We start from the raw sequence: 25,523 nt of genomic DNA, 5'->3' as shown, positions 1-25,523 counted from the left end.
ATCACAACCATCAAATTTTAACATTTTTCTCCTGTTGTTCTCAAATTAATTTGCAAATCATGGCATTAAAGAGCAAAAAAAGCGTATACTTCTAAAGACATCTAGTACTGCACAATAGTACAAGGTTGATGAACTATTGTATGTTGTGTGTTTTACTGTATATAAATCTGATTTCAAAATATAGCAATAACATTTTTCTGGACCATGATCCATCAAAATCAAAGCTGTTTTGTAAATTTGAAAAACATAACTGAACCATTTATACTGGTATAAAAAGAAGACTTTATTTTGCTCTTAGCTTCATCTTAGTAATTTACCATGAGAATGAGAGCTGGACTAAGAAGTAGTTCTGGAGGGGTTTCTGTGTTCACTCTATTTGCATCTCAAATAATTCTGTGGTTATATATATTTTCTAAGAGAAAATAGATTGTTCTAAAACACTAGATATTTTCAAGCCTGTTATTTTATTTCAAATTTGAAATATCAATTGCTTCTGAACTTAAAGCTGTTTCAAACTCTGACAGCTTCTGCAAACAGAAGTTTCAGGAGAAAGATTCAGGCAGCTAGCTTCCATGACAATATCACATTGGTTCAGTGTCACTAGCATAGAAGTACAAAGGAAGCATTCTACATGCCTGAATGATGCCTTTATCCTGTCACTTAGAACTTACACCTAACTAGATGAATGGTAATGGGCAAATATATTTTCTACTCCAATTTTGCAAGAGACAACTATAAATGTGCGCCCTGTTAATTAACAGGCTAAAATGCAAAACCCAACTGAAGAGTCTCCCAACATGTTTTGGGTTTTGCTGTGATTCTTGTTTGCATCAGTAGAAGCAGAATCTGTTCACGTGCTAGCTAATCCACAAACAACCACAGGTAATGTTGCACAGTTCCTTGTAAAGATCACCAGTAACATATATCTTCTTGTAAAATTATTCCCACTTACAGTAGGAATTAAGCATTTTAGGTCTATTAAGCAAATCTCCATTTACTGTGCCGTGGCTCACATTGTGGAGCTAATTCAGAGAAAGCAGGCTGGATTCTAACTAATTTACTTTTTTGTTCCTTAAAAGACTGCAATCAAAATTAAACACCTACAATTTAGTAATGAAATAAAAGATAAATATAAGGTAAATATCTTGTACCTACATTTGAATGTCAGTTATGTACATGGAACATTTCTAAATATTTTTTGTGTGTTGATACCATGTTTCTTAAGTTTGAAAATGGTCCTAGCTTAGCATGATTTGATTTCATGAAGTTCACCAAGACTTCATCACCTTGAATAGCTGAGCAATAATAATACCAACAAAAAAGTGAGCATCATATTTATGACAGCTCTGTTTTCTTTGATGTCTTCTTGAGTGATGTGTTTATGCAAGGCAAATAAGTAAGCTATATCTCAATGAGGCCTACTTGAAAAAACTCCAGATTTTTTCTGGAGATGGAGTATCTCTTTTCTCTTCAAGTATGTGTTGATGGATGAAGGGAGAATGTAGGCAGGTCCCAACTGTCAACTGCCTGTAAGTAGAACTTGACTGAAGATTAAGCATTTGTCAGTGCTGAAAGGGAAAACTGAATTGTACAAACATCTGAGCTGTCCTTTAACACACTGAACACTTACCACTTATTCAAGGCACATTTTCTGAATGCATTACTACTTTTTCCTTCAACCAACAGAATATTGACTCTAAGCCTGTGAATATTCTATTGTATATAAAAAGGAAACAACTAATAAGGAACATCTGTGTCAATGGATACATGGAAGCAGTGACAGTGAATCCCAGAAACACTAAGGATTTTATTATATAGTGAAAATTCATTTTGGTGGCCTATCTAACCTCTGCTGCTGTAAAACAGAAGGCAGATGACTAACGTTCAGTGAACTGAAACCAGCCCCAACATGGTGTCCTTTCTGTATCTTTCAATGTCCCATGTGCCTTTTATTCTTCTGAAAAATTGTGGAAATACAATTTTCCACATTTTGCAGATGAGGAATTGATAAACACTGTCCTGGATACAACTCAATTCTAAACAAAGCGTTTATATGAGATTTTTGAGGTAGTTATATTCTTGTTGTAAGATCACTCCATCATTAATCGAGTAATGTCATAATTATAGTAATTATAATTGTAGTCAATTATCAGAGTAATAATTACCCTCTGGATGTGTCTTTCTCTGTTGCCTATATGAGGGAAATGTGTTTGCCATCTTGCAATCTTTAGTCAAGTGTTTAATGGTATGTGAAGTGAGTGTGGGTCATATGGTTAATTTCCAAAATTATCCTATACATGCATGGCAGAGAAGAAATCCCACAATGTGAGTTCATTTTTTAAAGAGAAATCCTTCCTTTGACCATCTATTATGCAGCAGGTGTCACTGCTGGGGATAGAGAAGAAAGCCTCAACACAAAGCTGAAGAGACAAAGTCGAATATAACTTCCAAAGTACATTAAAATGTTTGAAGATTTTATCCAGATGTCTGCCAGGGAAGGTGGCAATGTCCCTTGGAATGGAAAATATGACCCCCCTTTCCTCTGAATTATTACAACTTTTAAATTAAGGGGCCTTCAGGTAAAGATATGGAAAAAGGGATAACACTTCCTTACTAGTATGTCTCTTTACTAGTATGTCTTTACTAGTATGATAAGAAGACAAAAAGCCAACAACAACAGCAGCAAGAATAAACAGAACCGGAAATTCTGTGCCAGCCTTCCCTTGGCTGCAGGCACTTTCCCCTTTGGTGCAGTTCCAGTCACAGCCAGCAGGGGCGCTGGTGGCTCCTGGCCGGGCAGGGCAGGTGTGGTGAGTCCCCCACGGCTGCAGGGGGCGCTGTGGTGAGAGCTCAGCCATCCCTCTATGCAGTAATGGTGGGTGAGCTGAAGAGAGGAAGAGAGAAGGGGCTTTCCTTTGCAAACTCACAAGAGAAAGCTGATCTCAGTGCCACTCGGGAAATGGACTGCAGCAAGAACCCTTGGAAGCAGCAGGCTGGAATGGCGGGGGCAGGCATATCCAGAATGAAAAAAAAAGTGTAGCAGGAAACTTGGGGCCCTGCCAGAAGCTGTGGGGTGGCTGGTTGTCAGTTGGGTGTCGCAAGAAGCCCTGAAGCAGCAGCAGAGAACAGCAGGACTGAGTAGGGAATCATTCCCCGGGGTGCTCACCTGCGAGGGCTGATCCTGGGGTCTGGCTGTGCAGAGAGGGCAGCTGCTGCTGGAGAATGGGATGCTCACAGGTCTCAGTGCAGCAGGCACTGGCTCTGGGCTCCCAAGCAACCGAGAAGCAGAGAAGCAAGCCAGTAGCTCCAGCCGCAGTGCTAAAGCAAAAGAAAATAAAAAATGGGCAAAAACCTACATGGCAACAAGAATCTGTTGTTGGACAGATCTCACTGCTTGGCTGTAGAGGAACTCACCTCACTAGAAGGAAGCAACTGCCCCTTGCCCCCTCCAGCTCTCACAGAAAATCCCAGGCTGGCTCTCACCTGTTGCAAAACTCCCGGAGCCGGGGTTGGGGGTGGTGGGGTAGGGGGGTGGTCAGCAACCATCCCAGACACAAAACAAAAACAAAACAAAAAATAAGTATGGGATCCATCCCTAAGACACCTAGGTGAACTATCTGGTGCCTGTGTTTGTGCAAATTTGTGTAAGATTTTAAGTGGAAAAATCTGTTCTTCGTATTTTCCTTTTTCTGTTTCCATCTTGGTCTCTTCTGTAGCAACTTGTACTGCAAAGTTCATTAGAAGCATCAGATTTAAAATAGTCTTGTATTTTTGCTCACAGTTGCATATGTAGTATTCACATACTAATTGCTTTTTGCATTAAATTCTTACAGATCATCAAATGCACATCAATGACTAACTATGAAATGTGGTATTTTCAAAAATATGTTTTGGATGTTTTCCAATGATTGTTTCTGAAAGAAATCAATTCTTTTGCATAAACACTCATAGCCCTGAAATACATTCCTGGCTTTAGTTTCTTTTTGGTTTACTGGAACTTGGAGAGAAATTTTATGTTTGGATAATAAAATAAAATAATAAAATAAATGCTAATGATGGAAAAGTGGATGACAGTAGTTAAGTACTGAACTTCTGGAAAGGAGTTGAAGATACTGATACAATATAAAGTAGGAACTTACTCTTCACCTTCTCCAAATACATCTTGCACCTAGCACATGAATCCTAATTCCTCAGTAGGCATGGTTAGGCGTTCTCTATCTTAAGTGGATTTGTTACAAAGGCTAATGTTAACAAGGCAGAGTATTAATCAGGAAAAATTCCTGTGCCAGAGTTTCTGTTGATAAAAATTCCTTTGACTGCTGAGGACATCTAGCAACAGCATCTATACAGTTTTTACCAGTGTTGTCTGTACGTGTTGCTGTAAGAATTCCTTTGACTTAATTTAAAATTCTCTGTTTCAAACCACAGTCACAGTTCCTTTTCTAAAGGGCTACAAGGTCAGTGCACGACTAGGCAGAAATAAACCACTTATGAGAGGTTGGTGAATCTCTGCCTGCAGTAGACTGAGGGTGTACAGGGAGTTGGTCTCATCTGGATGTACTTTATAATACCAAGCAGGTGCCACTGTTAAGTGGCATTCCTCTGAGGATGGGCAAGTTTTGCAGTCCTGGGAAGGGTTAAGTACTCTGCGCTGACAGACCAGCTCTAATGAAATAAACAATGATGTGTAAATAAACTGTAACACTTAACATGGAAGGTAAAAGATGGATGGAGTACATAAAAGAAGGCTCTTGAGAATCCAGTGTGGCATACAAGGTCAGAATATATATACCAATTACGTATGTTATATTTGGCAAAACAAGTGAGATTCCCAAAGGCCATCAGAAATCAAGTGGTATTTTAGCATAATATTTAATGGTTCCTATGCTCACTATTAGCCTGATAGTAAAATTGTGAATTTTTGAGGTTGAGTATTGAGATATCTTTTTTGTCTATAAGTTTATTCTTGCCATAACATGCATGCCTATCCATAAAAACACGTGATTTCTGTAACAACTCTTAGTAGTGTTCACTATGCAGTTTGGTTGAAGATAGTGCATTTTGAAATGACAATTCCCTTACATGGTGGACAAACACCTCAGTCATTTTTCAGTTTAGAGTTGCATCTGCATGTGACTTATTTCAATACCACATGGCAAAAAGTGACTTCTGAAAAATTTCAGTTATCCAAAGCCCCATGAGAATTTTCATCATCTCCAGCTCTGTAGGCAAGTCTGTACATGATCCCTGATGAATGTAACATTCACAGAGTTGTTATGAAAACAATGGCAGTGGAAAGGTTCTTGGTATTTTTGTCCCATTGGTCTTCCACTTACAGCACACAGTGCTTAAAGGGCAGTCCTAGCTTATTATTAGTGTAATATAAGTTAGGAAATACACTTGCATTTCCTTAAAAAGTCAGTTTCCACAAAATAAAACATCTGGAAACTTTTTTTTTTGTTGTTTGATAGGAGGTAAATCCCAGTGAAATAAAATAAAATAAAATAAAGCCTTTCATGTGACATTCTGGACACCAAAATAACATAATCAGTGTACAGCCTAGGGTACTCTTCTTAATTTTTACATTCACTTGCATCTAATTGTAGTTAGGTTTTTTCCAAGCTTTTTTTCAGAGAAACTACAAACATAACATTTAAATGCTGAACATAGTATTTGTGATAATCCAAAGTAGAAAAAATATTGTCAAAAGCCAGTAGTTTTTAACACCAGCAGAAAATTACTGGCAATTCTGACTGAAAAAAGGAAAAAAAACAGTCAGTATTTCAGACTGTTGCAAAAATAAAATCAATCTGTTTTCGTAGCACCAGGTGATGAGTGTGGAATTATCAGTGTTAGGAAAGCTATACTGCAGCTGGAGACAGACTCTGATCACAGAGCCAGTGCTTTGAATACAGCCACACCCTGTCTTGCTACCAGCATGAGCCAGGTCTTATATCCAAGTAGCTGTACAGCCAGCCATCTTTGCTAAAGTATTTCTTTGAATTTACACATTCAAACCCACCAAAAGTATGGTTTTACAATCACATCATTTCTCAGGGAAAAAGCACATCTGAAAAATATATGTATTTTTTACAAATCAGGACAGATTGTTTCCTCTGCCACGTCTCCAGACTGATGGTGTGAGAAATTGTCAGGGAACTATACTTGGTCATCTGAGGAGAGTAGCCTGATTTTTAAGCTGACAGACAGCCCCTTGAAATCAGGGTCCAGTCTGCAATCTTGAAAATTGGAGAATTTATGTAATTAAATACAGACTTGTATCCATGTATTTTTTGTATATTTTGGCCTATGTTATAAATATTTGTTCTCTTAATCTCCTTGCTATTCATTACAAATATTAAACATATCATATGCTAATAAACTCCTTGGGAATACCTCCTTCTCCATAAAATTTAAAAACCTGATTCTTTACTGTAATATGGTCTGCTATTAGAATAAAAATATCTTGTTTTACTCTCATTACTTTTCAATACATCTGATGAAAACATTAGATTTATAATAGATTATAACATCAGATTTATATAGACTTGTTTAGCAGCTTTCTCATATTTACTTGGAAGGTGAGATATAAATTGAATTTAGTATTTTTTTCTCAAAAATAAATATGTGTTGATGATTAGACAGTGTGAAAAGTGTTTCTGCTCTATCTGAAAAGGTTTCCATTGTTTAATACTTTTTGGATTGTTTAATGTCTCTTTTGTGTATTATACTGTGGCTGATCTAGCACTAAGGACCTTTTTAATTTTGTAGCAGGAGGTGCTAGGGGAAGCAAAACATTAATATGAGAACTGTTCTCAGTGTCAGGGCAATATCTAACTTCAATTACAAATCTGAAGTATGATTTAGGAAATTGAGTTAGTGAAGAGTTACCTGTTCGTATTGGCCCCAGGAGCAGTTTGCTGACTAGATTCTCAGGGTGGAAGGTGAATCTGTGAAGAACAGATTTTCTTAGGGTGCCAGAGAAGAGGTCTCTGCGGTGGGTATATTTTGTTACAGTGTTACAAACCACTAAAATAATCCTGAAAATTTACCGAATTTCACCGACTTTATGCTCCCTTCTGAACTGAGCTCTAATTTTAGTCTAATGTGCAGGTTTAATGATTTCAGATTTTTGATATTTCAGTTAATGAATGACAAATAGGATCTCCAGTGGGATACTTACACAGAGCTTTGTGGAAAAAGAACCTCCGTAGAAGGACTTATCGAGAACAGTAGTTAGATTAGAATAGAATAGCCTAATGAAGTAGTAATGATGGGTGAATTCAACTGGTCAAAGGTCACAGAGTGTAAGAGTGTAAGAGAAGCAATTTCTCATCACTCTTAGTGATTGCCTTTTGAAACATTTAGTTCTAGAGTATGTAAATGGAAGTTCTTGGCTAAAGTGACATAGCAGAATGCAGCTCTTAACTCCTGTACCAGAACGCACCTTTTTAGATTAAAGTCATGGCTACTGTAAAACCTAAATTCAATGTTGAAGAGCCAATAGTTTGTTCAAAACCTTAATTCAATGTTGAGGAGCCAATAGGCTAGAGGCTATAAAAACTCTTTAGACTCTTTAGAGATAAAAAGGTAAGGAAAATAAATTTGATAATCAAGAGGGAATCTAGGTGAGGTGTTCTGTAGTAGAACAAGAGATACAGCAGAAAAGCATGAAATATTTGAAAATGTGACAAGGATCAGGATAAAGATGTATGAGACAGGCCTCAAAACCCCATCCCCATGGATGTGAGTAAAAAGTAGGTTGTCTATAACATATAGTAGCAAATAGCTATGAAGCTGTGACATATGAAAGACTATGTCAGAGCTGTCACCTCACATGCACAATAAGCACAAAAAGTTTGGTGAAGAAAACAGTCTGTAAGACGCTGACCTAGAGGAAAGCAGCAGTAGAGAACAGGGACATTCCTGAGCTGTGGTTTTCCTGTGTGTATTCATAAAGTATCACAGACGTGGTTCTAGGGGCCTAAGAGACTATAACATACGCACAGCATTCCCCATGTCAGAATAAGGGAATAGGAGAAAAGAGGTCAATTATTAGACAATTGGAAACAACAAAGGCAGATTTTGTTAATTCAAAAATCTGTTAAGAAAGCAACTTTTCTTTAAATTATTTCCTGTCTCATGAAATGGTAAGAAACTTCAGATATGAGAGATAGATGAAGGTAAAGTGGAGATAAATGTGATTCATTTATACAGTACTTAGATATAGTAGAGAGCTTCTCCAAGTGACCCCTGCATATTAGAAACGATGTTTGGAAAGAAGAATAGTAAAGTTATTAGTGATGAAAGACAAACCTTGCAACAGAACTTGAATATACAGAGATTTCTGCTTTGGGAAAAAAGTGGAGGGGAAACATGCTGACATGCAAACCATTCTGTTGTATAGTGACATTCCAGGAATACAAGACCAAGCAGAACCAGGCATCAGATGGGGATATATGTAATATCCTTTCCAAATTTCAAATTACTTGAAATATTTTTATTTGGAAAGGGGTAATTTTAGGATGTGGGATGCAATTCCAATATGGCCTTTTCTTCATAACACGTGCTGTTACTTCTTCAGGGGGTGATTATGGCTATTGCTCTATGTTCAGCATGTACAGGGAAAACTATTATTACTTTTCTGTGGTTTGGAGGCACTAGTAGTAATTACATTTACCAACAGCCAGCTATCTTGTGGCTACAAAAATGTGGAGAAAATACTTACATCATTACCTTCGTGGCCCTGAATATCCTTTTCACTAAACTCTAGATGACTCTGTGAAAGAGTAATACCTGTACAAATGCATATTTTGAATGCATAGCTCCAGATTAAATAGAACTTTTAAAATTTGGATCAGGGAAAGAGGGAGGTGGGTGCTACAAGGTTTGATATGTTTCTGATTCCAGTATCTCCTTTGATAGGGATTTTGAAGCTTACCTTAGGTTGAATTGAAATAGGTAGACTTGAAATTTTGCTGACAGTTTCAAGAGGAAACCGTTTATATTGTCATGAGTGGTTAGTGACGTGTCATCGGAGTTGAAATTATGTCTGTATTTGGAATAGAATAAAATGGTATCACCGAATCAATCAATTAGGTTGAAAAAGACCTCTGAGATCATAAGTCCGAAGACCATCATGTCAACTATATCAGGTTCAGTCTTTTCTTAAACATGTCCAGGGACAGTGGCTCCACTGCCTCCCTGGGCAGCCCAGTCAATATCCAATCACCCTTTCTTTGAAGAAATACATCCCAATCTCCAACCTAAACCTCCCCTGGAGCAGCTTGAGACTGTCCTCTTCTCCTGTCACTGTTTGTCTGGGAGAGGAGGCCAACCCTCACCTGACTGCATCTTCTTTTACGTAGTTATAGGTCTCCCCTGCGTGTCCTTATCTCCAGGGTTGACAGCCCCAGCTGCCTCAGGTGCTCCTCACAGGGCTTGTGCTCCAGATCCTTCATCAGCCTTGTTGCCCTTCTCTAGACTTGTTCCAGTACCTCAACATCCTTCCTAAATTGAGGGGCTCAGATCTGGACACAGCACTCAAGGTGTAGCCTCACCAGTGCTGAGTACAGCGGAAGAATCATCTCCCTAGTCCTGCTGGCCACACTGTTCCTGATACACATTAAAAGGTTTATATTGAAAGACTGAAGACTGTAATTCTGATTTTTTAACAGTGATCTCACTGTAAAATGCCTCCCAAACATTATTTAATTCAGAAAATCTTATGTGGTAACAGATCATGTAGTATTTCTACCCTGAAAAATAAGCCAAATGGAAAAAAAAATTACAATTTGATCTATTGATTGGCATAATCTTTTACATGATTCTCTTGGTTCATCCATTCCTTGTTACAAACTCAGGTGAATAAAGACACAGTAGAGGGCTCTACCACATCAGAAATATCATGATCATTTCAGTTATACAAGACAATGGAAAGCCATTGAGTTGTGTTTCTTACTTTTTCCTCTGGTTTTCCTTGTCTTTGGTAATAAAGGATGTAAATGTTGCATTCTCTTAAGGCTAGAATGCAGTAATCCTTCATGGTTTTTAAGAATGCGCATGAGAAGTTGGTGAAGTTTTTTTGGTTTTTTTTCCAATTTGTTTTTGGGAATCCTAACAGTGGAATGCATGGAATGGGAAATTACACAGTTATTTTAAACAGTGTTGTTGATGTAGAGAAAAAAAACCATGGTTGTTGACCAATCATGGCTTGGTGGTTGTTGTCTTTAAAAGAAAAGTTGGAACTGAGTATATCAATATAGGCTTAATTACTGTAGAAAATAAGATTAATAGAAATGTCAGTGGTTTTGAGTAAAGAATATATCTGAGAGGGAAATTCAACACTGTACTAATAATGAAAATAATAAGGAAGCTTGACTGCATCCTAAGACATTCTTTTAAAAAGAGTACTGGTGATCTCCTCGAAGATACTTCAGGAGCTCTGTATTTCATTCTGTAAAAAAAAGGGACCTGGAACTGGAGTCTAACAAAAAAAGTCTTTTAAAAGCAATTTAGGTCTGTCTTATGACAATAAGAATTTAGAGACTCAGAACAGAGGAAAACATGATTTTTGTGGAACTCTGAGTAGCTGCTAGACAAATTGTATGTTTTTCTTTAACCAAATTGAGCCCCTTTTAGGTACATGCTTTAACTTGCCTTATAAAGAACTGCTTTTTCACCTGAGTGTGCTATGGATTTCAAGTTCAAATGAGTTGTTTTCTTTCATTCAGGTCCCAAATAACCAACTAAATGCATAAAGCAAGCTCGTGTAAGTAAGTTGAGGAGAAAGGAGGCCAAACTTTCAATATTGTTTGATTAAGGACATGACTGGAAAGATTCTAAATATGAGTTAAAAGAAGCAATTATATTTTCTAATTCTGTCATTTGGAAAAAAAATTCTAGATGTCTCACTTGTCTACCAAAATTGCCTTTAACCTTCTGAAAGAGAAATAGAACTAATGATTTGGTATACTGCCAAGCAATTAGACCAGTGAAGAGACATTGTTCCACCAGCATCTATTATCGGAAATATCTGGATTTCTAAATGTCAGCTAAATAGGTTCCCCCCACAAGCTAAGAGAAAGCTGACCTGACCTTTTGACACCACCTGTTCAGCAATGGGAATTTTTTAAGCGGGCTATTCTACACAGATAAAGGGTTCACAAGATTTGACCTGGAAAGAATGGTAAAAGGAATTAGTTTTGTTTAGTCTAGAAAAGAGCAGACTGAGGGAGGATGTGATTACAATCTTCTAGTACATAAAAGGATGTTATAAAGATGATAGTGATTGGTTTTCTGTGTTCAGTTGGGGAAAAGTCAAGGATAAAGATGTTTAATAGACAGACACTTAGATTATGTATCAGGAGAAAAAATTCTTGTACTAAAAATGCAAAATAAGATGCAGACTACCTAAGAAAATTCTCATCCTATTAACTTGAAATTTTAAAGATTGATTAGATCAACACTTGTCATTAATAGGTTGCTAGTGTTGTTCATGGTGCAAGGTGAATAGGTATATGTGTTACATGGTCTTTTAAAAGGCTTTTCCCATGTTTAATTTTCTATAGCTGACATGTTTGGCAAGACATTCTAGACTTGTTACATTGGATATGAAAATAATTGCCTAATGGGTGGCTATTTTTTTAATAATTCTGATTATATGATTAGGGTAACAGTGTTACAAGAATAATAGGTAAAGAAATTATAAATATTGTTAGTGGCTTTGGGTACAGAATTATATAAACAAGAGCAGTGAGTTTGCTAGTATGAATATCTTTTCCTCTGTTACTGACAATTTTGGTCTCACACACACATTGTTTTCTGGCTAAGATTAATAACAAGTATCTGAAAATTGTGATGAATAATCATCCCATGTAGATATACACAGGGCCTGAAGCATGGCACACCCACTCAAAAGAACAGAAAAACCATCAAAAACATTTAACCTTTCCAAAAATTTTGTAAAAGCTACTAAGAGCTCATTAGCTCATTAGCTCAAAAGCTACAGCATTTTGCAGTATGAGCTCAAACATCGCAGTATGAGCATTTTTGCATCACAAGCTCAAAACTAACTAACAGTGCAAAAACAAACAAGAGAATATAGTTTATATCTAGGCCTTTAGTACATAGTGCAAGTTAATGTGAAAGGGTGTGAAGGTTTTAACAGTCATTCTGTGTTGGTACCAGTTTTCTGTTGATGTTTGAAATTGTAACATGCTTGCAGCTCAGTTTCTTATGTTTGGTTATGACTCTAAGAGCTTAAAGATATGTTAGACCAACAGTCTAAGTGCAGTCTTAGTGAAGCATTTATTTAGCTGCATAAATAAAAAATAGTGTCAAACTTCAAAGCTTTCATTTTACACATTAAGCAGACTACTTGTGTTGTATCTCCTTGTATTTTCAGAGAGTCTGTGAAAGAACATGATCGTGTTTATCTCTTTTTTCCCTCTTGAGTTTAGGAACTGATTGTATTTTATATTACATACATGTTTTGTTTTGTTTTGTTTTGTTTTCCTAGGTACTGCACAATGGACTTGTGATGGCAATGAATCATCCAACAGCTGGGAAGATAGCTGTTCCAGGTTAGATGTTTAATCCTTTTTGCTAAGTTAAATGCTACATGACATCCTGAATAGTTCCGGAACTCAGCTGAGGACATGACACATCTTCACATTTCACTTGAATAAAAGTTAACCCATGCTGACATTTGTGCTTATAGTCATTCCAGGAGCAGAAAAATGGGTTAAAAGTGTGTCAGAATAGCTTCTGGTTTCCATTGGTCAGTTGTCGTAACATGAACATGAATTTGATAATATTTGCAAACTCCCACTGGCAGAAATGTTACTGCTAAATCATCTACATGAATATGTGAATCTGTTTTTGATTTAGTTTGATTTTGCAAATTACACAGGCTTTTTCTAGTGATATTTCTGTTTAAAAAAAAACAAACCCAGAAGACCAAAGAGGAGGGAAATTTGTACTGAAGACTTAATGAAGCTCTGCCATAATGAAGTCTTAAATAGATATTTTGTATTTCCAAAGAATACAGAAGTATATACGAAAGCAATAAACTAATCTCTCCTCTTTACAGCTCTAAATGGATCAGGAACTGGTATAGCTTTCCTTCCATCAGACTTAGTTATGTAATGGGGTTAGGTTCAGCCAGAGCCATTATGAACATACAGATTCTTGCAGCTGGTTTGATTTTGATAATTGATCCTTATCTGATAACCTGTTAGCTATTGGGTCAATTTTTCTGCTTCTCTCTGCTTTTTTTTTCTCTCAGGCCATATTGAGAATTGTTTCCTCCTTCATTCAAAGCATTACGTCATGTCTATTTTTATAGTACTTGTCCTTACATTGTGATTTTCTGTGTCAGTTCCACCATCTCAACCTGCATCTAGTTGTCATCAATTTCAGTTGACTTGAGCACATGTAGTGTTAAGAAGAATTTGACCCATAAAATTTTTCTTAATTTGCACATCTCGGAATCACACTGGGATGCAGAAAGGATTATTTGAAAGAAACAATCCCATATTAGATCATACTTTCTTCATGAATAGAGGGCGTGTTTGGGGGTGTGGATGTGTATGGTGCCTATTTGCTCTTTATCACAGTTTGCATTCTACATTTGTTCTCATTAGAGTTAAATGTTTGGTTGACTGTATTAAAAAATGCTTCTCTGTTTTAGATGCACATATTGGGAAATAGCTATCCTTTTTTTTTTTTTTTTTTGATTTTGCTACAGAAAAGTAATCCTGGTTTATTTACCCCAAATGAAAAGACAAATAAAAGGTTTTTTACTTAATTCTTTTTAAGAAGTAGAAATAAGAGCCTTACAGATGGTAGAGGAAGTGTGTAAGGTTTTCATGTTGCATACAATTTATAATCTATCTTAGAGAAAGCAAACAGTCCTTAAGGGAATATCTTAAACTGCAAGAAGAGGAAAGAGATGAAAGGAATGTTCTAATGTCTGTCGGCAGCAATAGAATGTATTGGCAAGAGAGTGAGTTTTTACATAGGTAAGCCATAGTACTTCCCAAATCCTTGGTTATTTTTTATTTCAATAAACTAGTGACACTGCACTAAACTAAAATAAATCATCTTAGTCTCTAATGGTTTGCCATTTAGGTGGACTTCTATGAAGAGTTTCTTGTATTGAAACAGATGACTGAAATGATTATTGGATATTTGAGCAGGAAAAGTGGAATTCCTTCCTTTCCTGTCATGGGAGGATAAGGAGGGAAGAGACAGAGGAAGAGAGGGGGAAGAGCATTCATTCAGTGTGACCAGAATGGATCTATTGATATCACTGGAAAGACAATGCCTTACTCTGTCCCAAAACTAAAGTGAATTCGTCCATTGTTGATGATAGACAATAGAAGTACCCTGGATTTGTCCTGCTCAATGATATATCTGAAGAGTACAGGGAAAAGTATGCAAAGAAAGCCTACAGTAGATAATTTCTTCTCAATGACAGTTAAAAATAGAATTTTAATATTTTTTTTAAAATGTGGTTATTTTAAAATTAATTTAAAATGTGATTTTTTTTAAAAATGTGGTTATATTTTAATATTTTGTATTTGGTAGAGAAGTTTACTAAGCTCTCAGTTTCTGTCTCAGGATTGCTTATTAAGGGAAATGAAGTTATTAAAGTGAATGTTTAAAGTGAATAAGCTGAAAATGTTTTTCTTTAAAGAGACTAGGGAGATTCTAATTCCAAAATAAAAATAGATTGCTGTTATTTCTTAACCATATTAGCCAGGTTTTAATATGTCCTTTAGTAATTGAGTTGGACATCACACTTGAGGCTCTTGACAGAGGTCTGACTTTTGCTGCCAAATAAAGTTGTGAGTGCAGTGACAGGCACTTACTGAGTGAAGCATGCTGGCAGGTTTCAGCTCCAAGTATCACAGATGGCCTCTGTGTCTAGCATATTGATTTGCAGTAGTCCTTCTCCAGGCATGTCCCCAGTTTGAGAGTCGATTCAAGTCTGTCTGTGAATCCTCCATTGTAGATCTTGCAACTTGAAATTGAGAGATTTTGCCATTGACATTAGCATAGGCTACATTTTTAATGTTGGACTTGGTAATTAATACTCCTCCTTTGCTTAAATATCTTTTGATATGGTTATTAAATTTGGTTCGTTCCTCACCTTTCCCCGTTGCTGTTTTTGTGATTCCCAGCCTAAGGTATACTGTGTGCTGGTAAGTGCATTATAGGTTACTGATGAAAAGAGAGTGGGAGAAGTTGTACTACAAAGAACATTTTTCTAGTAATTTTTCTTTACAGAATGTATCTTTATGGTAGGAAAGAAGGAGATCTTGCATTTTGATATCTCTTTGTTGGAGGTTAGGTTTTGTCCTTTTTTACTCTAAAGAATTTTTTCCCCATAAGTTACCAAGGAGACTAAATGTTGTACTTAAGACTATTTAACAAAACAAAGGATGGTCGAAGCTCGGAGGGGGTGGGGGTTTGAGGCAGATAAAGGGAAGAGCTTCAGGTAGCCTGTCAGGCTGGGTTTTGGCATTCGGGGAGAAGGCACGGCTGGGTTGGTGCTCCTGCTGGCGGATTTCACTGCAATCCAGTCTTGAGAAATCTGCCATCATCTGCTCACCCTGGAATTCTGAGCTTCTTTGCCGCCCTGTGAGAGCTGGGCCAGCCCTGCCCTGCTGTTGTGGTTCCATCAGCGCTGCTCCTCTGCTACAGTGTGACCCTGCATCCCCCTGCTCTGCTGAAACACCCTGCCCCTGCTCTGCTGGGACACCCTGCCACTCCACAGCTACCGAGACTCTTTTTCCACTGTTCCCAGCTTGTTGCTCTGAAAATCCTACAAAGGCACCGAGACCAAACTGCCCTGGGTTTTTGTGAAACAAAGTCCTCGAAGTTCTTAGTACTGTTTTTGTTATCAATGCTGTAGTTGTTTTTTTGTTGTTTGCTTTGTTTTTTTATACATACCAGTAAAGAACTGCTATTTCTATTTCCAAAATCTTTTGCTTAAAAGCTTTTAACTGAAAAAATTATAATTGGAAAAAAGGTGGTGGTGGTTTACATTCTCCATTCCAAGGGAAGCTCCAGCTTTCCCTGGCAGATACCTGTCTTCCCAAACCAAGACACTCTTGTTTCAAGTATTCATGAAAATGCACAAATACACAAAAGTCTATGCACAAATACATTGCATTACAGTTACTAGCATCAAGATATCTCAGATTCAAGAATGAATGTGAGAAAAAGAGTTCATTGTCTCTGACTGAGAGTGTCTCTGTAAAAGATTGTAAGAGCATTCTGAAGAAAAATGTGGTTCTGTGGTAGTTCAGTGGTTTCATTAAGGTAATGTTTCACCTATATAATTCCATATATTCATGTCATGATGTTATTTTAGAATTGACATATACATAAAATTGACATATCTTTTATAGAATGTCAGAGAGCCCTGATTGAGTCATTCTTGCCAGAATTGGTTCATTTGATTGTAGGGCTGAACTAATGAATCTTTTTTGTTTCTGTACTTGAAGGCAACTTAATCATTTTTAGTTCAGGGCAGTGCTCTGAAGAGGATCAGAAGTGGGAGCACCTCAGCAGGAAATGTAGAGCCAGGGGAAAAGGCAGCCTCAGGGGAGCCTGTAAGAAACCCTCCAATGCCTACAGGAAGATTATCAATGTGAAGAGCTGGATTCTTCATAGCAGTGTATAGTGGGAGGATGACGGACAAAAGAGATTCAGCCTGTACATCGAGAAAATCTTTTTCATCATGACAACAGCCAAGCAGTAGAGCAGGTTGCCCAGAGAGGTCTGCATACTCTGTTCTTACACTTTTTCAAGGGGCAGCTTGAAAGGGGCAACCTGATCTGACTTAGGACACAACTGACCTGATCCGAATGGAGTCCTCCTGAAGTCCTTTCCAACTTCAATTATGTTCTTATTTTGTGATTAACATTAGTATCTCTTCCTCAACTCTTTTGTGCTTAGCCGTTTCCCCAGAGATCTGAATGAGAAATTATACACTTTAATCAAATGAGAAATGTAGAGCACAGAAAGTACTCTTGGGGACAAAATATATATATATATAGATATATTTTATACAGTGTCAGATTGCAGATGATACTGGATGGCGCAGAGACACTACAGGTAAGTAAAGGCACAAAGTTTTGAGAAGTTTTAGCATCTGGGTTAGTCTGTGACTACTTTGCCAACAAGTAATGGACTTCTACGAAGAGTGGTAGTATGTGGATTTCTGGAAGCCATTGAGTATTCTGAGTGCCAGTATGGAGCACAATGGGTGCTCCCAACCCATACTGATTACATAGAAAAAGACTAATGGAAGCAATGCAATCTTTCCCAAACCTTTTCCATTACAGCCCACTTTTATGGTTTGGGAAACTCAGATAATAATACTCCCAGCTTCTGCACTATCTTGTCTCTGATGTTGACTTTTAAAAGCTGCTGGTTTTTTTTTTTTAAAGTCAAAATGGTGTCTATAATATTATTCTTTAATGAAAAAACTACTATGTATTCATCTGTCCCTAACAAACTAACCTTTTTAGAATTTATTATCTAGCAGGAACCTTTGTGAACTAAATTTCATTTCTGACCCCTTCCAAGCCTTAGCAAACTGGGTATTTGGATACAAGCCTAGACTTCAGGATCATCTCTGATCAACAGGAAACAATATAACTGTAGAAATTGTGTAAAATCGCCTCTCCAGACAAAACAAATATTCTTAGTTTTGATAATGTTTATGTTGTATGTTTTTCTCATCCCCATTTCCTGAGTTGATAAACATAATGCCTTTGACCCATGATGTGCATCAAGGATGCCTTTATTGCTCAGAAAGGCCAGTGTCATACCTGGCTTCATAATTTCCTTCTGTGCTCTTGAGATGAGGTGTTTGGGGGACTACTCAGTCCCCAAGCTCAGTTAGGAAAACTAGTGCAGGATTCCTCCTTGACAGATTTCTTGGACTGAATTCAAGCAACTTATGTTAATTAATCAACCCACTCTGGAGAAATGTCCCTTTTTCCCATCGTCTCTTGTCACTGTGCATTACTAATATACTACTGAAACAGGAAGGGATTTTTTTCAGAGGTAAGCTTTTCCTGTTGTATGATTCATTAAATGGTATCATGGTTCCATGGAGACTAATTGCTCTCAATCTCTTAGAAGAATGGTTTTAAGAAATAAGACAAAGAGGCAAAAAAAATCTAATAGGACTTCCCTATTGTATCACAGATTTCTTTCTTAACCTTGGACTAATCACTCTGTGTCTTACCAAACTAACTTTGCAGTTTTTTGGATCTTGGTTAATAGTTGAAAACTATTTTGATTCTTCAGGGAAGAAATTTCTTGCGAAAACTCTGTTATTTTAAATATTTATTTCTATTAGTTATGTGTGTATTTATACCTATTTTCTTCATGTATGTGGAAGACTAGTTATAGTTAAGGAAACAACAGTGGTGTGTGTTTGGTCAGAGCATTTCAATACAGGGAGCAAATATGGCTGTTAGTGATACATGCTATCTTTTCTGACCACTTAATGTAAGTGTAGTAGAGGAAGTCTAGTAGGACTAAATATAAAGCACAGAAAAGTGACTTCCACGTGGAGGAAGTTTGCAGGAAATTAAGGAAGTCTGTACTCCAAGCCATTATTTCCTGCAGCTAGGAGATCATTCAATATAAGAACAACAACATAAAAAAAATCTCAGCTTTTTTTTCTGCGATCCTTTGCTTGAACTTCTGATCCTGTCTGCTTCTCATCAGGTGCTTTTTTATGTGTGTGTGTGTGTCTGTTTGTGTGCACGCATGCATGTGCATAACCAATGTTGACTGAAAAACTTTAATTTCACTTCACTATTTATGGTCCTTTGGAGACAAACAACTTCACCAGCATTACTGTTACCTCATTCACCTTTTTTGTACTGTTACCTCATTCACAGAGCTGATTTCAATTTTGAGGAGTCCATGACCATTACAGGAACTTACACAAATAATGTATGATATCTCACCTAGCTATCCTCAAAATACTTAAAAAATTTTAATAAATACATAAACAATGTATTGATACTGATTGCAAAAGCAGAAAAGAGATGGTGGGGGAATGGCCGGAAATATGTTATTTGCTTCAGGATTATGTAGAAAGGCTAGGCATCTTTTTAATGAATGATGCTTTCATTTGCAATCTTTTAAGAATCATTTTGAAGTAAAACATGAATAACAAACCTTTTATTATATTTGCTCCTCTATCATATATTTCCACAGTATTTCTCTACCACATATTTTAAAATTTTTTATACCTTCTGGAATGGTCTTAGTACCACAGTTAATACTTTTAAAGTTATTTTTAAGAAGAAAATATGTCTGTTTGTTACCTAGTTCTGGGACTTCAGCTGTTGGAGGGAATTAAGAAATAGTGGAAGACTTTTCCATGAGTCTCAAATTAACTGAGTAGCAGTACTGACTGGGACCAGTATTGACTGTGTCACTCAAGCAATGGCTCTCCAGAACTGCCATTCAAGGTCTCTGAGTCAGACCCTTCTCCCATCAGACCTTAGGTTCCTTTGTTGGTCTTTAGGATCTGGCAACCAAAGTTGTTTTTCTTCTATCACGTATTTTTTTTCCAGGATCTGGCACTGCTATATAGGGAGGAAAAAATAAAAATTTTCCAAGGGACAAGTGGGGACATTTTCGTGCTCTGTACATAATAAGTCAAGTAAAAATAATGATTGAAGTATTGAATGTTGATAGATAATTATATTTCTAATTACTGCAGAATATTTTCTTTGTATTTTCTTCCATCTGTCCTAAGCTATACTAGGATTTTCTTTAAACCGAACTTAATTCTGATGGAGAGTTAACTCAAGAGTAACTCATTGCTGTCACATAGTGGGGGGAGGGAGGGGGTGAAAGCCAAAGTATTGACTGAATAGCCAAATAAACTGATGAGTTTTCCACCAATTTCATTGTCCTATAATTCAACTTTGTCTAAAATTATGTCGTTTTTTCTTCTGTTTGAATGTGTTTCCCACTTCTTTCTTTATTAATAACAATAACTTAGAAAGTAGTTTCTTAACCCTCACTCTGTAGCAAGCACAACCAGGTGCTCACATAGTTCTTGGTGTGTGATTATAAAGATATGTCTGCATGCCTCGGGTGTGTTGTAAAACAGCCAAATTTCTTCAACACCCATAAATTTTTCATATATCTTTATGATTTTTAATAATTATTGGATAAGAAAAGGAATCTACTGTCAGTTAAGAAAGGGTTGGTTTCATTAAATATAAAAATATGTTTTAAACATTTAGACTATTTTACTTAATCCCTAGGACACTGAGTGGACTAATCCTCATTTGTGTTTCCTCCATATCATCTTGACCAAAGCCCTGCCTTCCCATCAACATTAAGACTGATTGGACTTACCCTGTTTTCTGTGAATTTAGACTGAAAAATTTTGTGATTGGCACTCGCCATTAGGTCATGTGCTTTGCCTTTTTATCCCATTGACCATAGATTGTCAACAATTTAACTCTTTAATATATGTTTGACTCTAGTCTGTCTTTTCCAAAGTCCTCAAGAAATGGAAAATTCGCCAAATATCTGCATCTGTCTTTGAAGGCCTGATTAAATAACTTTTTTTTAAAAACATGATCTCCAGCTTAATAGAGAAACTATACATTTTGTGTCTTTCATAAGGTTTAAATACTTTTTCTACCATGAATCTACTTACATGAACAAAATTTATCTAGATAACTTTTCTGTACCTGAAACTATGTACCTACAAACTATGTAAGGTAAATTTCCCAGATCTTTTCAGGTCATTTGCATAAGCACAGTGCAGTTACAGTTCGGTAACTCTGTATTTTTTATTGCAGTCTGTGTACTGTATATATAGAGAAAAAACTTCAGTGGTATAGAGTGCATCACAGACTTCCTGACTGACTCTGGGCAAGTCTCTTAGCCCATGAAGTTATGTTTCTCACTTCTTCATGCAAAAGATTGAGATAATAGAACTGACAATTAACTACTTTTCTTTTTTCCAAATTGTGATATTAATATTTTGTGAAATTTGATGCTATTTTTCCTTGCAGTTTATGAAACAAATCATTGCATAGAAACAAGGGGCAAATTAAGACTTATATGGTTAACTTAGTTCAGTTGATTAAGAGCCAACCACCAGAAGAGAGTGTATACCTACTGTATGTTAGTAAATTTATCTACAATTCCTGAAGTAGGGAATATATAAGTCCTTTTAGTCACTATGAACTTGAAATTATTTTTGTCCCTATTCCTTGTACTTACCACTCTTTCTGGTAAAGTCCAGCCCAGAAATTAATGCCATGTTGCATCAGAATCAGAAACTAAAATGGTGATTTTGATGTGAGTCTCTAATATTCTAAATGATGCCTTAATAATTTGGGCTATCAAAAATGAAGCATTGCTGCCACCTCTTTTGCCCTCTGCCATTTTGCTAACTAATCTAGAGCTCTTTTGTGATTCTGGGTTGAGAAAGAAATTCCCAAGAATTTTTCCAAATGTTTTATTACTAGGCATTGCGTTTACTTTTTTTTACTGGACTTGTATTTATCCACTATTGGTCATCAAATTCGATTCAAATGTTGATTTTTTTTTTTTTTTTTGTTCAACATAAACTGGTTTTTAGGTAAATAAAACTAACTTGTCCATCCTAACACAGTGTGCAAAAGGTTTAAACCAAGACAGAATAGATGTGAACTAGCTTTATCCAGGGTCTGTTGAAACACTAAGCATTGGGTTGAGACCTGATTAAAAAAATCCTCCTGACACGGAGTCTGTTAAGGTAGAGAACAGAATTCCCTAAGAAAACACAGAATCCGTGTTTGTTTGGCTCTCTGAAACTACACTGAAGAGAGAAAATAAAAGCAGATTACCCATATAAAAAGCAAATAAATGATCTATTAAATGGAATTGATAACTTAAAGAATTTTAAAATGTAATGTGGGTTCATTGCTTTGAATTAAAATTATTTAGAGATTGTGCCTTTGGCAGGACAACCCCCCCCCCAACAAACAAACAAACAAACAAAACCCCCCAAAATTTGTGTGTATGTGGAGTGTTCCTCATCAGTTTTCCTCATCAGTTCCTCAGATGCAGAAATGAAATGAAGCAGAAGTTTGCAGATTAGAACAAGATTTTTAATACTCTTTGCAGACTGTTTATAGCAACATCACAAGGAACAGAAAATCAGGCCCATTTGTGAAAAGAGGCAGTGCAATTTATAAACATATGGGGCAAACAAAGTTTTAAGGGTGATGATGCACAAATACCCAATTCCAGTCATCCAATTTATACAACACACAACTTCATGCACACATCTGCTATTTCAAACCCAGACACAGACATGCAAGCTTGTATAGACTCATAGCAATTTAATAGTATTCTAAATAAATCACAAATTAGTGCTAAAATATGAAGCTGCGTTGCCTTGATTATGAGATAGATCCCTATATGAGTGAATCTATGATGAAAACTCTCCTGTAATTTGAAACATTCTAGTTTTCACATTTATTCTTACATAGGGGGATAAAAAATATAAAAAAAGGGCCACACATCATTGTCTTCGTAGTATTTACCTTTGGTACCTTCTGAAAAGAAAGGCTGGAATAAGGACTTGTGTTGTAGGTCCTGAAAGGAAAGTATTACTTTCTGACTTCCTCACAACTCACAAATAAATGTCCCCACTGTATAATTTAGTAGTTGTTTAATCTCAAAACTGAATGTAGAGTTTAACAGCTTACTTTTCTACTCCTCATTTTTGCTTGGACTTCCTGAGAAAAAAACCTTCAGAAATACTGACCTCTCCTTTTGCTCCTTGTAGACTCAGGTACCATACCCTAGCTTTTACTGCCTTTAAAAGTGTGAGAAGGCATGGGTAAAGTGTAGTTTTGACATGGCTGCATGGCAAGGTTAGATTGCAAGAGAACAGTTTAACATACCCTTCAAGCACTTTTGCAAAGAATTACAATGTAGAGAAAACTACTGGAGGAAAAAAAATTGTGGGAGGAGCTCAGAATTTAAAAGAGAACCTTTGGTGTCTTCCAGTTAAGCCATTCAACTTCTAAGAGGTATTATTCTGATAGATTTTATGCTTTTCAAAATGTCAGCTAGTGTGGTGACACCTTAGAATCTTCCTTCCAGTTGACTTCAAGAAAGAAAGTAATACCTTGTTTACTACTTTAATATGCCTTTCAGATTCTCACTGCTAGAAACTCACCACTTAAAAGTTGTCTCACCCACCAACAATATCCAATATCCATGTTAACCATTTCCATGAATTTGAATTTGAATTTAATTTTTACTTTAATGTTTTTTGTATTTGTTGTTTCGGTTTTGTGGGTTTTTTGTGGGATTTTTTTTCTTTTTTCTTTTTCTTTTTTTCTTTTTTTTAAATTTTGTTTGTTTGTTGGTTATTATTATTTTCTTTTTTTAATGTAGGAAGTTTTGCCTCAGTTGCTGTATTTTGAGGCATAGCATATACTTCTCATTTTTAGGTATTTCATAGATTGGTATTCTTTTCCCCAAGTGCACACAGATGTGAATCAAAATGCTTCACTGCTTGTATTTGGAAGCTATACATCTAAAGTCTTATCTTACTCTTGGAATTTAATCTTGTACTAAGTACCAGTTACAATGAAATACACTAATATACTTCAATAACATAATTATCCATTACACTTGTATATCACATGTGAATATATTATAAACTCTTCTACACTTGACAAGCCAAGGAGGCTGTTTGGTGTTAAACTGTAGAGAGAGAAGACTTAGGTCATTACAGTGCATATAATTTATAAGTAGAGGTGATTCAGAAAATTCAGAAATCTGAATATTTTTTGTTTCATATATAATTTTTTTATTTTTTTAACAAAAGCTTGTATAAAAATTTTATTGTAATTGAAAATAAACTTAATCGTTGGTATCATGCTGAATTTTTACCTGCTCACATTTGAACAGTATTTATGGGTAATTTTACTTATCTTTGATATCCAGGAAAAAATAATTTGAAAGCCAGGAAAAAAAAGTTATTTATTTATAAACCAGAATATTATGTACATTTAGGGAACTTACTCTAATGATTTGCTGTGAATACATTGTTGATATTAAATGCCTTAGTAAATTCTGGATAATTTTAAACTCAGAATGAATGAATTAAACAAATATTGTTTTATATGCAGTAAGATGGTCTCAGTAAAAGTGCTCTGCTCCTTTTTGAAGACTCTATTCAGAGTTTTGTCATACAATTTGTCTAAATTTACTGTGAGTAGTCAGCTGAAATGTGCCGTAAGATAAGGAACCTAATATATGCAAAAACAAAATGAAAGATTCTAACCCATGGTACACTTTGTAATATAGTGACTGATAATTACACAGAAATATTAAAAAGATCCATCTGGAGAGGCTCTTTAAAAAACCAAGAATGGAAAGCTCAATCGTAATTTGAATATTTCTGTGTTATACTGTTCTAGTGCTTAATGTCTTTACCAGAAAAGTTTTTAGTAGTTTAAGATTTAGTTTTGTATTTTAATAATGTAACCATTACCATATATCCTGTCTTGTAAGGAGAAAGAAGTCCTGCTCCTAGTGACCAGGACTTTTGAACCCCACTTTGGGGAGGAGGGACTGTGTTTTGGTTTGCTCATCATACTGGGATAATAGCTGATTTCTACTTCCTTGCTACTTTTAGCTAGTTAACTAACGACACCTTCCCAAAGACACTGATTCAGGCAGGAATGTGATTGTATTTAATTCCAGAATTATTTCTGGGTGCAGATGTCATTGGTGTACAACTCAGCCTTTGAAAGACTTGTGGCTTTTAATCATAGATTTGTTTCTTCCACAGGTCTCCTATTTCCAGTCTTTCCTAAATACTGAAACTGGAAAATAATGAGACATGCTGGTCAAGAAAATTAATTTGCCCTGAATTCTAAGATACAATGAATATAAAATTCACTTACAAGTGCTGTTCTTCCACAGGTAACATTCAGCCTACAGTAAAATCCCAGGTGATCAAATGGATTCACATCTGTGTAGCTATAAGAGAGCTATATAATAAGAAAAAATGCAAATTACTAAGATTTGCACCAGAGTACACTAATATAACCACTCACCATACAGGATATGAGATAAATTATATTTTCTAATGCTATTGCATTTATTGGCAAAAAAAGGAGAAAATTTAGCCGATTAGTTTTTCTTTCCCTTGTACTTCTTTTTCTAAGGCTTAAAGGATGGATTTAAGCTGTACATATTGGGCATTGTGGTTATGTTATCTACATGATACTGAAATTTATTTTGTCTGTGTAAAAAAGTAGGTAAGTTTAAATTGATGCATTTTTTCTTATTTTTCCAATATTGTGTATTAGGGTTTACTGCCTCCACATCCACCCTAGTTTCTTTGGCATGTTTTTTTTCAGTAACTTAATTTGTCCCAGACATCTATAACGTGGACACATACACTCTCTGTATATTGTATACTAAAGGAGATCCTGCAC

At 36.1% G+C, this 25,523-nt stretch overlaps 1 protein-coding gene across 2 annotated transcripts in view; it reads left to right on the top strand.

Moving 5' to 3' along the window:
• Positions 1-25,523, top strand: part of SUGCT (succinyl-CoA:glutarate-CoA transferase) — a 315,880-nt gene that overhangs the window by 248,927 nt on the left and 41,430 nt on the right. Inside the window, exons 13-14 of one of the 2 annotated variants that reach the window (XM_066323063.1) lie at positions 12,521-12,584; positions 24,872-25,124. In XM_066323063.1, coding sequence (XP_066179160.1) covers positions 12,521-12,584; positions 24,872-24,903 — 96 coding nt within the window. In that variant the 3' untranslated portion in view covers positions 24,904-25,124. Of the gene's footprint in view, positions 1-12,520; positions 12,585-24,871; positions 25,125-25,523 lie in introns of those variants that run through there. The other variant, XM_066323055.1, reaches the window with a different exon arrangement.

Source organism: Sylvia atricapilla, chromosome 1, assembly GCF_009819655.1.
Source record: "Sylvia atricapilla isolate bSylAtr1 chromosome 1, bSylAtr1.pri, whole genome shotgun sequence".
NCBI lineage: Eukaryota > Metazoa > Chordata > Aves > Passeriformes > Sylviidae > Sylvia > Sylvia atricapilla.
Note: the sequence above shows the minus strand (reverse complement) of the source record. Positions and strands in the feature narration are given on the sequence as shown.